The sequence below is a fragment of the Mustela erminea genome, chromosome 7, assembly GCF_009829155.1.
Source record: "Mustela erminea isolate mMusErm1 chromosome 7, mMusErm1.Pri, whole genome shotgun sequence".
NCBI lineage: Eukaryota > Metazoa > Chordata > Mammalia > Carnivora > Mustelidae > Mustela > Mustela erminea.
This window is the reverse complement of record NC_045620.1, coordinates 160,460-174,699: the sequence shown is the minus strand read 5'-3', so window position 1 is coordinate 174,699 and position 14,240 is coordinate 160,460. Positions and strand designations below refer to the sequence as shown.

The following is a 14,240-nucleotide window of genomic DNA, read 5'->3' as shown; positions in this document are numbered from 1 at the left end:
CCGGCTGTGGGGGAGGGAGGGGCCGTGTCACGGGTGCGCATGGCCTGTCACTCTGTGACGTAACTTTTGAGACAACCCCATTAGGGAACGTGTACAAGAGATGAGGTGATACCTGGAAAAGAGTGTTGTACACAGTGGGAGCTGCATGTGTAAAGGCCCTGGGGCAGTGAGGTGTTCTGATATAGGGGAAGAGCAGGGAGTGCAGAAGGCAGGGGACAAGGAGCTGTGTGAGGCCGGGGGGGGGGTCTAGGTCTTTTTCTCTGAGGGAGAGTTGATGACTTAGGAGGGTTTTGAGCAGAGGAGGGTGTGATGTGACTTCGCTTTCTACAGTCTCAGCGGAGCTGCTGTGTGGAGATGGACCTGGGCAGCTCAGGAAGGAGGGACTCACCACCAGGAAAGGAGTGGATGGGGTCTGCTCCTGGCTGCCCAGCGGAAGGCCGCCTCCCTGAGGAGTTTCCAGGAGGGCAGTGGGGTAGAGCGCGCAGACCCACGGGAGAGGCTACCGCAGGGACCCCGTGGTTTGGTGCCCTGGGAGTCAGGCCTCTTCCTTTCACCCGCAGCCCCGGACCCCCCCGGCCCCCGCCCCTGGGCCCCTGGGGATGGGGAGGGTGGAGTGGCCGCCAGGCTGGCGGGCAGGGCAGGGAGGGCTGCGTTTCTGGGAATTGTGTGGGGGAAGCACATTGTTCGGGCCTGGAGCCGGCGGCCAGGGCTGCTGCTGGCCTCTAGGGGATGCCTCCTGGCTCCCCCAAGGACTGCCTCTGGGGGAGGGAGCTGGGACTGGGCCAGGGCTCTGGGCCGGCCTGGGGACTTTCCTGAAGATGCTACTGTGGGTGGGCAGCTCTTCCCACTCTGCAGACTGAGAAACTGAGGCCCCAGGAAGGGCTGCGGCAGTGGCGGATCTGCTAGCGCCTAGGACGGGGCGGGGGGTGGGGAGGGGCTCCTGCCGGATCTCAGTCCCTGGTCACTGCCCTGCCTGACCTCAGAGGCCAGGATCTGAGGGAAGCTGCGGTGGGGTTGGCTGGGGTCACAGTCCTACACAGCGCCTGTGGTGGTGGCCGTGCTGGGCTGGAGGGTCTGGGGGGCGAGCAAAAGCAGCTGGGTGCCCAGGCCCGGGGGAGAGCTGCCTCAAGGTAGCAGGGAATGGGTGGGGGCTTCTGGGGCCACGGGAAGCGAGGTGGGGCTCTGTGTGAGCGCGGCAGCTTGGGCCTTCCCACCGAGGCCCCTGCCTCAGCCAGAAAGGAAGCGCGGATGCAACCGGCTTGGGTCACGGCCGGCCCGGGGCGGGCAGGGGTGGGGGACACAAATAGAAAAATAAATGGCCTGAGCTTCCGGTGTTTCCGGACTGAGGGTGGGGGAGGGGCAGGCCTCTGGGCCAAAGGTGTGGTCCAGCCTGTGGGTCCTGGACCTTGGCGGTGTCGCTGGGGTGTTCCCAGGCTGCTGTCAAGGATGTCTCCCCCTCAGAGGCCCCAGGACAGGGCCCGGCTTCCCACAGAGGACGCTCCTGAGGGCAGGTCCGTGTACTTCTCTCCTCTGGGGGCTGCCCCGTGGGACCATCGTGGGCACGGAGGGAAGGCGCCTGGCGGTGGGCCTGTGGAGTGTCCAGGAGAGCACTCTGGAGTAAGGCAGGGGGAGGGTCTCCCATCCCCCGGGGGCTCCTCCTCTGCTCCTGGCCACCTCTCTTCACCTCTGACCTCTAATCAGGAGCCCCGGGGTCTCCGCCCATACATCTACATTTTCATGGCTCAGGCTCCCAAGCTGGTGGCAAGGCCCTGCCTTGACCCCCCATCACCTCATCAGGGCCACCTGGCTCTCAGCTCTCTGCCCCCCACCCACCCCTTCCTCTGCCCCGACCCATCTCAGCAGGAGAGGCTGCAGGTCCTCCACGGAGGGCCCCATCGGGTGCTGGGAGGGTCCGTGCATCAGGCCTTCAGCCCAGAGCAACAGGGAAGTCAGTTCTGAGTTGGCCTCCCTGGGCGTGGGGGTGGGGCCTGTCTTCGGGGCTCCCTTGCTGGGTGGTGGCAGGTAAACGTGGTCCCTTCCTGCCCCGCCGCCCGCCTGCTGTTGTGTTCTCCTCCCTGCATGAGACACACATTTACTGAGCAGCTCTTAGGAGTACCGGGCTGAGAACATGGCAGGGGGTGGACGGGAGGCCTTGTTCTCCCAGCAGAGCAGTCCTTGGGAGACAGACACCTGGCGGGCAGTCCAAGGTGGTTCCGAGCGTCCGAGCATGAGGACCCCAGGCACGGCCGTTGTGTGTGCCTGTGAGCAACTTTGTCTCCCCGGGGACTGCTGTTGCATGTGGGGGTCAGAAAGGAAATGACGTTCTTCGTTGGCAGAGGGGTCGGGGTAGGGTCTGGAAGGCCGGAGCCCTGCGGAGGGCCCAAGTGGGGTACAGCGGGTTTGCATAAGCCCCCTTGAGGAGAAGCCCATGGTTTTGATGCTGCCCTCTGGGAGATTTCAGAGCGTACCAGCTGGTCAGGGTGCCCCCCCCCCCCCGGCAGCTTCTTGGAGGAGGAAGTTCCCAAGGTCAGGTAGGGTCCATGAGGGGTCTGGGGCAGGCTGCGAACGTCCTGAGCAAGGTTCCCAGGGTCATGGACTCATGGGGGCCCCCAGACCAGTACTTTGACGGTGGAATACTGAGTTTTGGGGTTGGTGGGTGCTGCCCCAGCTTTAGCCCTGGTGAGGGTGGGAGCCCCCGCAGCTCCCACCCACGGGGGGCCTCTCTGTCCTACTGGGTCCGCTTCACAGTTGTGGCCAGAATGGACTGCACCTCCCTAGGGGGAGGGCGGTGGACACCGGGCGGGCCAGCTGGTCTGTGGCTCCCGCCCGCCACCTAGAGGCCACTGCTCATCATGGGACACACAGGCCATGCCCCTGGGTCATCCTACCCAAACCCGGGGCTTCCCATTCATGCTGCCTGGGGCCCTACCCCCTCCACACAGGGCTTGACCTGCCAGGTTTCAGGGCTCCTGTCTCAGGGGAAAAGCTGTGGCCCCCAGCTCTCCAGCTTGGAAGTACCCTGCCTCCTCTGCCCCGTACCCCCGATTTGTTCTGTTGACTCCCTCTTTCCCGTCACCTGCCCTGCCTGGGGCCAGGCTCCTGGGACACTCCCTAGCAGCCCCCAGCCCAGCCCTCTGTGGGCCTGCCTCTTGCAGGGCGTCCCCACCTCCTGGCCATCGCCCTGCCGAGGCCCCAGTGTCTCGGTCTCCATTCGTCTCCAATCTCAGTGGAGATCCACGGAGGGGACATGCCGGGCTCCTTAGGAGGTCTGTCGCTGGAGGCCCCGGAAGTGGACTCCATCTGGTTTCTCCTGGAGAAAGGGTCCTAGGCAGCCAGGCCAGGGTCTGCTCTCTGGCGGAAGGGCTCTAGTCCTCCCTGTCCTCCAAGTCCTCACTTTGGGGCCATGTAATGGGGCAGTGCAGGAAGGAAAGCTTGTAGGATTACAAGGGACACCAGTTACAGTGAAACACAGGTATTTAAATATTTCCTAAAATGTTCAATATAGAAAAACAAACAACAAAAAAGTGTGATATAGAAACCCGAGCACTTTAAAAAATATATTTTACTTATTTATTTGACAGAGAGAGACACAGGGAGAGAGGGAACACAAGCGGGGGGAGAGTCAGGCAGAGGGAGAAGCAGGCTTACTGCGGAGCAGGGAGCCTGATGCGGGACTTGATCTCAGGAGCCTGGGATCATGACCTGAGCTGAAGGCAGATGCTTCACTGACTGAGCCGCCCAGGCGCCCTTAAGATTCTTCATTTTTAACCAGCTCCCTTGGTCATGCTTTAGTTACATCTTTGTGGCTTAAACCATTCAACCAGCCCCACAGAGAGGCATTCCTTATACTAAGTCCCTTGCACAGACAGTGGGACCGTAGGTCACCAGCAGGTGCTCCCAGGCAGGGTCAAGGGTGAAGCCCCACACTGGTTTCCCAGGCTGTCTACCTGCCTGCTCTCCTCCCCAGCACCTGGTGCTCATCTGTCCAGTGGAGATCAGGTGGAGACTGACCTTGAGGCTGGGCCTGACAATGACCTGCCCGAGGGGGCTGTGCTGATAGCCCAGACCCTGCCTCGACTGAGGCCTTGGCCAAGGTCCAGTGTCTGGCACGAACCCTCTTGAGAACCAGGTGATGCTTCTGAGAGGCCTGTGCTGATCTCTCGGACTCCAGTTTGAGGGACCTTAAGCTGTTTTGAGTGCTCTTGGACATACACCTGCCTGCTCAGGAGCGTAGAGGCTGAGTGGTCTGTCGGCCCTCCCTCCCCTGTGGTCCAGGCTTTGTCAGAAGCTATGGCTGAGCTCAGCATCCCAGGGTGCTGGGTTGTGGTGGCTGGAGGTCTTCAGCACCACCACGGGTTGCTCTAAGAAATCCCCTGAATCAGCTCACCCCTATCTTCTCAGAGGCCTGGCTGGAGAGCCTCCATGGACACGTCCCTGTGGGCAATGGGGGCCAGGGTGAATTTCTGAGGTGCTATTCTCTGGGGTTCTTGTGGGTGTCTGTTGTGCAGGAGCCCAGCGAGCTCCCCGTTCTCACCAGTCACTGCTTGTGCAGAGCAGGGCTGGAGGGTGCACAGCTCCAGCTTCCTTGTGTCCCTGGTGTGGCCAGACCCTCAGAGGCTGCACACAGGTTCAGACCATGGGATTCTGGCCATAAGGACTTGCTTGGTTGGGAGGGTCAGAGCTATGGCGCCAGAGCACAGCGAGGGGCAGAACCAGAGCTGGTCTGGAAACGTGGTGATGTGTTCACCATCACAGGGCCTCTGTCCTGGAAAACCTTTGCTCCCTCTTAGGAATTCCGTGCTTTTCCCTTATGATTATTAAGGAATCTCAGAAGTAACCCTGTTTTCCTTTTCACTCTGGCTGCTGGAAAGCTCAGTCATAATCACCTTAACACCACCGAGAGTCCAAGGCCTGGTCAGCCGACTGGTCAGCCGAGGCCGGCGGGTCATCCCATCTACCACCCGGTCTCACAGCTACTTGGCCTGAATTTCTGGGGCTGTGCGGCTCACAGCACTATAGACATCAGTGCCCTGGCTCGTACCCTCCCCCAGAGCTGTGCCCTGTCCAGCAAACCGCCCAGCATGGATGGCATCACTGAGTGCGCAGCAGATATGCGCAGGGGATGCTGGATCTGCCCCTTCTGCTGCGCCCCGCAGGCCTCTACCCGCAGCGGCCGGCCCTCCAGCTAGGTGCAGGCTGGCCATTCCCAGGGACCGCCCCCAGCAAAGGTGACCGCTGATTGTTCGTGCGGTGTCCCCTGACCTGTTCTCAGCGCGTGGTGTTTATCAAATGACCGCATCTGAGCAGCGCCGTGGGGCAGACATTTCACGGTCGCGGACACAGAGACACCGAGGGGTCAAGGGACTGTCTGAAGCGCGGAGCCCGGGATTCGCGAAGGAGCGGACGCCGCAGGCGGCCCGGGACTTGCTCTCACGGCCTCTCCGAGTCCCCCGGCTCCCTCGGACCCCGCATCCGGCGACTGCCCCCTCCCACCTGCGGGCGCCACACACCAGCGCTCAGAGACCAGCATCGAGGCCAGAGCGCGCAGGGGGTCCGCGCGGCCTCGGGGCGCGGCGTGGGGGTCGCGAGCTCTCCCGCAGGGTCCCGCGGCAGCGGAAGGTGGAAGAAGAGGGCGCCACGCGGGAGGGGGCAGGCGACGGACCCGAACGCGCCTCTGCGGGTCCTACGCCGTCGGACCGCCGGCCGCTCCGGGGTCGGAGCGGGGGAGGAGGGGTCGGGGGCGCACAAACCCGGGGTCGCGCCCGCCCGGCACGCTCCTTCGGCCTCGGTGCTACCGCAGCGCCCCCAGCCGGCTCGCGGGCTCGCGCGGGCGCTTGTGGGACTGCGAGTCCTGCGGCCCCGTGGGTCTCCGGCGACCGCCCGCGGCGGGACTACATTTCCCAGGAAGCCATGCGACCCCGCGTGGCTTCTGGGAGTTGTGGTCCAGCGCGGGGCGAGCGCGCGCGAGGCGGGAGGCCGCGGGAACTCCATGTCCCACGATGCAGCGCGGCGACCGCGGGGGCCGGGGGTTTGAACGGAGGGTCTCCCGACCGCGGTAGGGCTGCGTCGTCTGCGACGGGTGCGGGCGACGGCGTCGGCCGGGGCAGGGGTCCAGGCCCCGAGGCTGAGGCTGGCGCGGCGGGCGCTGGGGGCCCTGCCCCCGAGGCGATGATGGGCAAGGAAGAGGAGATTGCGCGGATCGCCCGGAGGCTGGACAAGATGGTGACCAAGAAGAGTGCGGTGAGGGGCGCGGGCCGCCAGGACCCCGGGACCCCCGCCCCGCCGACCCCCGCCGAGCCTGCCGAGCCCCCTTCAGGGTCGGGGAGACCACCCGAGGGGCAGGACGAGACCCCGCCCCAGCAGAGACTCCCGGGACGTGGGGAGACCCCCGTCGGTGGCCGAGACCCCTGCCCTGGGCCAGCCCTGCCCTTCACTCCCGCACCCACGGCAGAGGCCGCAGTCGGGCCTGGACCCGGTCCCGGGCGCCGCGCTCTCTGGACGCAGACCCCAGCTACCAGGCCGAGAGCCCGCAGACCTGAGATCCGTCTCCCTCCGGGCCCCCTAACTCCAGACCGCCCCCGCCCCCAGCCCTGCCGGAGCCGGCCCGCGGACGCGTTCTTGGGTGCCGCCCTCCAGGCCCTGCTGTCGCCCCAGCCCGTGCAGACCTTCCGTCCTGGCTGCCCCGCCCCCCCCCCCCCCCCCCGCCCGCCCCGGGCCTCCTTCGGTCTCAGCCTGGGCGTCCTCGCGGCTCATCCCGCCCCCGCCCCCAGGACTCTCCGCGGAGCCCCGACCCCGACTCTGAGCCTCCTGTCCCGCCCTAGGCCTCCCACATCCTTTCTTAGCCTGCGGGAGTTCGGAGTGGGAGACTGGACGCCCCCCTCCCCGCCCCCCACCCCAGCTGCTGCGCGTCCCTCCCCTCGGTTCTGCCTGGGGCTGTGGCCCTCAGCGTCCCCCTTCACAAGCAGGCCAGGGCCTTTCTCGGCGGAGCGGCCCCCTTTTACCCTGTATCTGTCCCCGCCCTACAAGAACCAGGTTTCCCTAATAAATTCTTTCCCTTCCTAGCCAGGACTCAGCCGGCAGCAACTGGGGAATGAATGGGTAGTTATGTAGAGAGACCCCTGGGGTAGACCCCTGGGAGTGCCGTGGGGAGAGCCGCCGTCCAGCTGTGCCCACTGTGCTGCCTGGCATCTGTGTCCTTGGCCAGTGATTCTTTGGGGGAGGCTGTGCTGTGGTCTCTAAGAGGAACCAGGCAGATGGGGTTCCAACGTCAGCCCCTTCTCAGCTTTGAGATTCTGACAACCTACCTGGCCTCCCATGGACGCATCCTTGGTGGGTGGTACCTGCCTTTGGGATGTTGGGAGGGGTCCTGGCCGGCTCCCTGAGAGGCTCTGTAAACACAGCCTTCTCCCCACAAGACTGGGGGCAACTGGTTAGGGTGGTGGAGGGGCTCCATCATGGGCTTGAGATGCTGGGCGGCCCCTCCAGGACTGTCTGCTTGCTCTGGGCTCTGAGTGGTTTTTTGGGTTAAGCAGGCTTTTCATGGGTCCCTGTTGACCAGGTTCTGGACAGGGTTTGACACTGGGACCTAAAAGGGGGCTGGCTCCCCTCATTCGTTCAGCAAACGGCAGCCCCTACAGACAGACACACACACACACACACACACACACTCTGAGTTCATGCCCCTGGGAGGCCGTGGGCAGCACAGAGCAGGGGTGGGGGGGAGCAACCCTGAGCCGTATCCAGAGGTGACCAGAGAAAGAAGCTGCTGCTTCTCTTGAAGGAGACAACATCCCCCAGGTGGGGTCAGAGCTGGGTCTGTGCAGGGCTGGGTGGGGGCAGGTGGCGCTGGGGGAGGGTGTGTCCAGGCAGAAGCAAGGATCACGAGGAGGGGGAGCTGAGCACCCTCTGGGCCCGGAAGGCGCCTGGGGTTTGAGGGTGCTGTGGTGCGGGCAGAGAGAGAGCTACCAAAAGTTCCAGTGCCTGGGAGGCTGTGTGGGGATCTGGGACCCGTGACTGGGAAGTCAGGAGTGGTGTTTCTGCCAGTGGTCTGGCGCCCACAGAAAACTGATCAGTGAGCAGCCCTGTCTTTGGCTCTGATGAGCATCTGTTTTTCTCTGAGGAGGTCACTTCAGGGCTGGACTCTGTGCAGCCTGAGGGGCAGAGCCTGCTGGGGGTGACGTGGGGGGCGGGGTTCGAGCACAGATACCACCCCGATTGGGGGATGGGGCAGGGCCAGCCCTGCCCCCGGCCTGGGCTGCAAGATGTGCGGGTCTCACAACCTTGGGTGGCTGGGTCAGGTTATTTCTGCCCCCTTCATGTCAAGGAAAGACCCACACATGAAAACACGTGTGTTATGAAGAGAAGCCTCTGTGAAGAAGGCAAGAAGGGAGGAGGCTGGAGGTGTTGTGTGGGGTGTGGTCACCGCTGGAAGTCGAAGGGGCTTTGCCAAGAAGGTGTCCTTTGAATAAACTTTGAAAGAAGGAGGACAAATCTGTAGATCTTTGGGAGGTGTTTCTGGCAGCGGGGGCAGCAGGTGCAAAGGTCCTGAGGTGAGCCGCTTGGCACACTTGAGGGACCTTAAGCTGAGCCTGGAATGGAGAGAGCAGCCCATTTGCGCATGGCCTTGGTGTGGGGTGGGAGGGGGCAAGGAGGGGAAGGTGGCTGGCCCGAGGGTTCAGGCAGGGCCTGGAGGGATTGATGAAGCTTGGGGCGGTGGGACAGGGGTCCGGGTGTGGATGTGATGGCAGTAGCGCTTGGCCTCTGCAGGGGATACTGACCTTGCCGGGTTGACCCCTCTCAGCTGGTGGGCGATCCGCTTCAGGGAGAAGCTGCCCAGCCCACCACAAGGGACAGGACACTGGATGGGGCAGTGAGCACCCCTGGGGCCACACCTTCCCCTGGGTGCGACCGTCCTGCTGGGGAGGGACTGCGGTCCTTGGGGCTGTTTCCTGCAGCCGTCGCTTGGTCAGTGACCCAAAGTCCTGGGACTGAGTTTGCCAAGCCGCTTTCCGTCTCCTTCTGGCCCTCTCTGGGCATCTGACCCCAGGTGGATCTGCAGATTGTTGCTCCTTGTGCCCCCCGCCTTCTTTTATAGGAGGCAGGGGCTCTGGCCGCAGACCCCTCGAAGTCATTTACGCAGGTCCCCCTTCTCCTTCCAGGAGGGAGCCGCGGACCTGCTGCGGGAACTGAAAGCCATGCCCGTCACGCTGAACCTGCTGCAGGTAGGGCTGGGCGCGCCCCCTGCCTGGGACAGCTCCCGGGTACCTGGCAGGGCTTGCTGGCCCCTGCCTCGGGGCCTTGGTTGGTACAAACGTCTGTCCTGGAGGACACCGTCCGTGCCTCCGTCTGTTGCTCAGGAAGACAAAGGGGCACCTAAGGATAACCCACCGTGTTTCTCGCTGGTGCTCCTGGGCTCCTCATGGGACAGAAGCCCTCAGAAAGGGTATCCACTGCACAAGCTGGTCCCCGCTCCCTGCCCCATGGGAGCCTTGGAGGGTCTGTGAGGAGGGTGTGATTGCCGCCCCCCCCCCCCCCAGCCCAGGCTGCTTGTTTTGCAGTCTACACGGGTTGGCATGTCTGTCAACGCCCTGCGGAAGCAGAGCTCTGATGAGGAGGTCATCGCGCTGGCCAAGTCTCTGATCAAGTCCTGGAAGAAGCTCCTGGGTGCGGGTCAGGCAGCATGGGCCGGGAGCTGGGGCCCCTTGCTGGTCAGCACTGTGTAGGGTGCGGGCAGTGCTGTTCCTGAGCCAGGGCCACCTGGGAGTGGGGTGTTCCGGAACTGGTCCGGGAAGGCTTGGGGCTAGGACACCAGGGGAGCCATCGAAAAGCTCAAAAAGAATGCTGAAGGTAGTAGCAGGAGTGCACTTGAGGGTGGCCAGGGGCCCTGGAGGGACCTGGGGTGAGTGGGGAGGTCACACAGAGAGAGGGGGTCAGCGCAGCTAGAGGGCAGGGGCCAGAGAAGTTGGGGAGAGAAGGAGGGGAGACAGCTGGGGTGGGAAGACGCCCACCCGGGGACCCTGAGGGCCCCACCCCTTCCCAGCCTGTCCTGGGCTTGGTCCAGCCCCTTGCGGAATAGAGCTTGGTGTCCTGGGTCTGTCTTTAGTCCTGAGTGGCTGGTGGCCTACGTGTTGGGCAAGTGTGTTTATTCTGCTGGTGGGGGGGCTGCGCCTCGTCCTCTGGGACGGTCCGCCAGCATTGGCTCGGGCTTCAGGAGCCTTGTGAACGGCGGTTCACTGTGACCCCCAGGGCCCAGTGGGGGAGGGACCACGCCTGGTCTGTTTCCAAGTTCAAACACTCCGTCTGTGGGGGCTGACCGGGGACTCTGGACTCAAGGGTCACTTCGGGCTGATGGCTGTGCTGTCTGCTGAGACGGCAGACCCCCGAGAGGCCTCCCGGGCTGGGTGAGAGGGTAGGAAAGAAGGTCTTGGGACCTTCTGAGAAGGGAGGACAGAGGGCCCCAGGTGCAGAAGTCTCAACAGCTAGGGTCCCAGGTGGGTTGAGGGTGGGGGTGCTAGAGCTGGTGATGTGACCAGGGCTGTGCCGTGGGGGCGATCTGCCCCCCTCCCTAGCCTGGCCCTGCCCTCCGGTTCTGCACCCCTAGCCAGCCGCCTCCTTTCCTGGCACTTGCAGACGCCTCCGATGCCAAAGCCAGGGAGCAGAGCAGGGGCGGGCCTCTCCCCCCATCGTCCTCGAAGGAGCCCCCCGAGGCCAAGGATCCCAGGTAGCGCACCTGGAAGACTGCTGCTTGCCCTCCTGCCCCTGCCCCCCACCCCTGTCCCTCCTGCTCAGCAGATGGAAGGGCAGGTTTCCCTGTGCCCTGGGGCTGCTGAGACCATTGACATGAACACTTCTCAGAGGGAACTTTCCCTGGGGGGCCGTGCCTGGCCTGGGGGGCCTCTTGCTGCTCCCTTCTCTTCCAGAGCTCCTCCGGACCCTGTGTCTTTCCAGCCCCAACCGTCGGCAGGGTCAGGCTGTGTCTGCCCTCTGCGGCTGTCCCCGAGCTCCACATCCATGTCCTGGGGTCTCCTCACTGGCCAGCTCTGGCTGAGCAGCCCCCTTAGCTGGAGTCACACTGCTGCTGAACCCCTTTCCCCCTTGGGTGCCCCAGGCTGCGAGTTCTGGGGACCCTGAGGCCTCGCTGCTGCGGCCCCAGGGAGGGCAGTCATGGAGACCGGGGTTCCTCACGCGGACGGGCTGTGGCCCATAGGCTGCTTTGCCTTTGACCCCACGGGGCAGAAGTGGCAGGAGACCAGCCAACGCTGATCTCTAGACTCCGAGTAGCTGTGCAGGGCTGTGGGCTTATCTGCCCGTCAGCACCTGTTCCCTCCAGGAGACCCTTGCTCCCCCTGACTTGGGCTCACGAGATGCAGGGGTGTGAGGGGGAGGGCTGGGTGGATGCAGTTTCGTTGTCAGGCAGCTTGTGGGGAGTGCCCAGCCCATCCAGGGGCATCTCTGCTGGATGGGGCCACCTGTGGTCTGGGCGACCCCCGACACCATCTACCTTTCCCTGGATTGGCGCCTGGTCTTGAGTGGTGTGGCCCTGTGTTCTGGCCTCATGGAGGGCAGGGACCCGCTCTCCCCACCTGGGAAGTCCCACCCGCTGGGCTTTCCTGCCTCTGGCCAGCTGGGCAGACCCCTGGGGCATGGTCGGCTGGAGTCAGGAGGCGGGGGCGGGGGGCAGGACCACGGGCTGCTGTCAAGGTAAGAAGGAACAGGGATTGTGGCTGTCCTGTTGGCTTTTCTGGGACCCGTGTGTCCCCGGGGTGCACACGGCCCGAGGGGGCCCTGTCTCTCTCCAGCCGCAAGAGGCCAGAGCTACCCAGGATGCCGTCGGCGCCGAGGATCACCACGTTCCCACCAGCGCCAGTCACATGTGACGCCGTGCGCAACAAGTGCCGGGAGATGCTGGCCGCAGCCCTGCGGACGGACCGTGAGCGCCTCCGACGCGCACCTGGGGTCCTGCAGTAGACTGGACGAGGCCTGCCCGGGGGACAGCCTTCTCCCCTAGCTCACTGCAGCTGAGCCCGGGCTGGGGGTGGGGGCGGGCAGGGGGCCTTTTGGTCCAGCAGAGCACCTGGGTCCTGGGCCTCGGGGGCTGGGTGGCTGGCAGAGGGGGTGCGGCTGGGGGGCCATTAGTCCGGGCTGTCTCTCGCAGATGACCACATGGCTGTTGGCGCGGACTGCGAGGGCCTGTCGGCCCAGATTGAGGAATATATCCTTTACGCGGGGGCTTGGAATCCGGGGCTTTCTGGTGGAGTCAGGACAGCCGGACTCGCTCCCTGGGGACCGTGCCAGGGGGTGGGTCGGTTGACCGGGAGGGCCCTCCCTGGATCTGCTGAGGGACTGAGTCCACCGGGGCATGGGTCCCCCAGGGCTTTGCAGCTACAGCTGGGCCTCAGCCAGGGGTGAGTCCAGTGGGGACCCCCGCTCAGCAGCCTCTCCCCTCGCTGCCAGGCGCGGGGGGCAGACTGTGTTGCTGGGCCCCCTTCCCCTCGCTGGCCCCCCTTGGCTGGCCCCATGGGCGGGTGGAAGGCAGCCACACTAGGCTCTGGACAGGTCCTTAAACGCCTGCACGCATCTTCCGGGATGTGGGAAACACGGACATGAAGTACAAAAACCGTGTGCGGAGCCGCATCTCCAACCTCAAGGACGCTAAGAACCCTGACCTGCGGCGGAACGTTCTGTGTGGTGCCATCACACCCCAGCAGATCGCGGTCATGACGTCAGAGGTGAGTCCTGCTGGAGGGGTGTGGGGCCCCACCCCGCGCACTGTGGTGAGTACGTGGTGACTTGTCCAGGAGATGGCCAGTGATGAGCTGAAGGAGATCCGGAAGGCGATGACCAAGGAGGCTATCCGGGAGCACCAGATGGCCCGCACGGGGGGCACTCAGACGGACCTGTTCACCTGCGGAAAGTGCAGGAGGAAGAACTGTACCTACACGCAGGTGTGCCCCGGCCCCTCCGTCATGCTCCAGCAGCCTGTGCCTGCCCCTGGGGCGGGGGGTGAGGTCCGCTGACCCCTGGACACATGCACAGTGAAAGGCACAGGGCTGCAGAGTCACCTTGGGGACCTCTTCCTTTGCCCGGCACCCCTGGTCCCCCGCAAGCAGCATTTCGGGGGTGGTTTGCTCTGGGCACTAAAACTGGGGGACGTGGCCTCCCCCAGCATGGGGGAGCCCAGGGGATGTTGTTGCTGGCCAACAACATGGGGGGGTGTGCTGTGCTGCCTGGACAATGCTCGGACCCGTGGAGGTGGACAGTGACGTGGACTTCAAGATGCGACTGGGTCCCCTGCTAAGCGACTGGAGTCGCTGCGGCAGCCTCGGCAGGTTGGCCAGGGGGGCGGAGGGTCTCCCATGCCAGCACCGCTCAAGGGTACGGCAGCCTCCCTGCGTTGGGACTCAAGGGAAGACCTGTACCTCGGGGCCTCCTGCTCCAAGTGGCTTGAGTCCCTGGGGTTGGGGGTGGCCCCCCTCACCATAGCCCTCCCGGCAGGTGCAGACGCGCAGCTCTGATGAGCCCATGACCACCTTTGTTGTCTGCAATGAGTGTGGAAATCGCTGGAAGGTAGGTGGGCGGGCCTTCTCTGAAGGTGGGTGTCTCCATCCTCCCAGGTGTGGGACCCCTGTGACGGGGGGATGGGGGACAGCCCTACTCCGCCAGCCTCCTGGGGCTTCAGAGGAGGTGGGTGGAGACCCCAGGCCTGCTGCTCGCCCTGCGGGGGTCATGGTCTGCACGGGGCTGACCGCACTCAACCACCCCGTGCAGTTCTGCTGAGCCTTGGGATGTGCGTGAAGCCTCAGGCTGCGGCCAGCACAGTGCTGCGGCCTCCCCGTGTCCTCTTGTCGACAGTCACTGCTTCTCGGCAGCCGCCCTGTGCCCACCTGAACTTCCCCAGAGGGCTACGCACCCTGCTCCCCAACCTTGCCTGCGGTACACCTTTCTTCCTCTTTCCCCCAAATTATTAAATGTTTCTGTTTGCCATTCTGATGTTTCTGACCCTTGGTTCTGGTGGACCATGCACAGTCGGGCTGTGACCTGGGTCCTCTGGCCCCACTGTCTGGCCCTCCCCTGCTCCACGGGAGGGGGATGGCAACTCTTCTCCTTGGGATCAGGTGACACTCAGGTTTGGTTCTGCTGAACAGAGATGGAGGGAAGAGCCCTCGGGCCTCAGAACGTGCTGGGCGGACTCTGCCTGGGTGTGCCCGTGGAGAAGGGGCAGCTGCTGGGGGTACACAGCG

The 14,240-nt window shown here is 64.3% G+C and overlaps 1 protein-coding gene across 5 annotated transcripts; it reads left to right on the top strand.

Moving 5' to 3' along the window:
- Positions 1-1,413: 1,413 nt before the first annotated feature.
- TCEA2 (transcription elongation factor A2) lies at positions 1,414-13,989 on the top strand. Of its 5 annotated transcripts, none has more exons than XM_032353538.1 (10): positions 1,414-1,511; positions 9,159-9,221; positions 9,558-9,663; positions 10,630-10,720; positions 11,799-11,929; positions 12,155-12,211; positions 12,574-12,728; positions 12,798-12,944; positions 13,495-13,566; positions 13,768-13,989. In XM_032353538.1, exons 2-10 carry the CDS (start codon positions 9,195-9,197, stop codon positions 13,774-13,776), a joined length of 795 nt encoding a protein of 264 aa, XP_032209429.1. In that variant the 5' UTR covers positions 1,414-1,511; positions 9,159-9,194; the 3' UTR covers positions 13,777-13,989. The 5 variants fall into 5 exon arrangements, 3 of the variants coding, with proteins under 3 accessions (XP_032209429.1, XP_032209428.1, XP_032209427.1); XM_032353537.1 differs by lacking the exon at positions 1,414-1,511 and adding an exon at positions 5,968-6,240 and having other exon boundaries at positions 12,801-12,944; XR_004288095.1 differs by lacking the exon at positions 1,414-1,511 and adding an exon at positions 5,970-6,240 and having other exon boundaries at positions 12,798-13,328.
- The last annotated feature ends 251 nt before the right edge of the window (positions 13,990-14,240 follow it).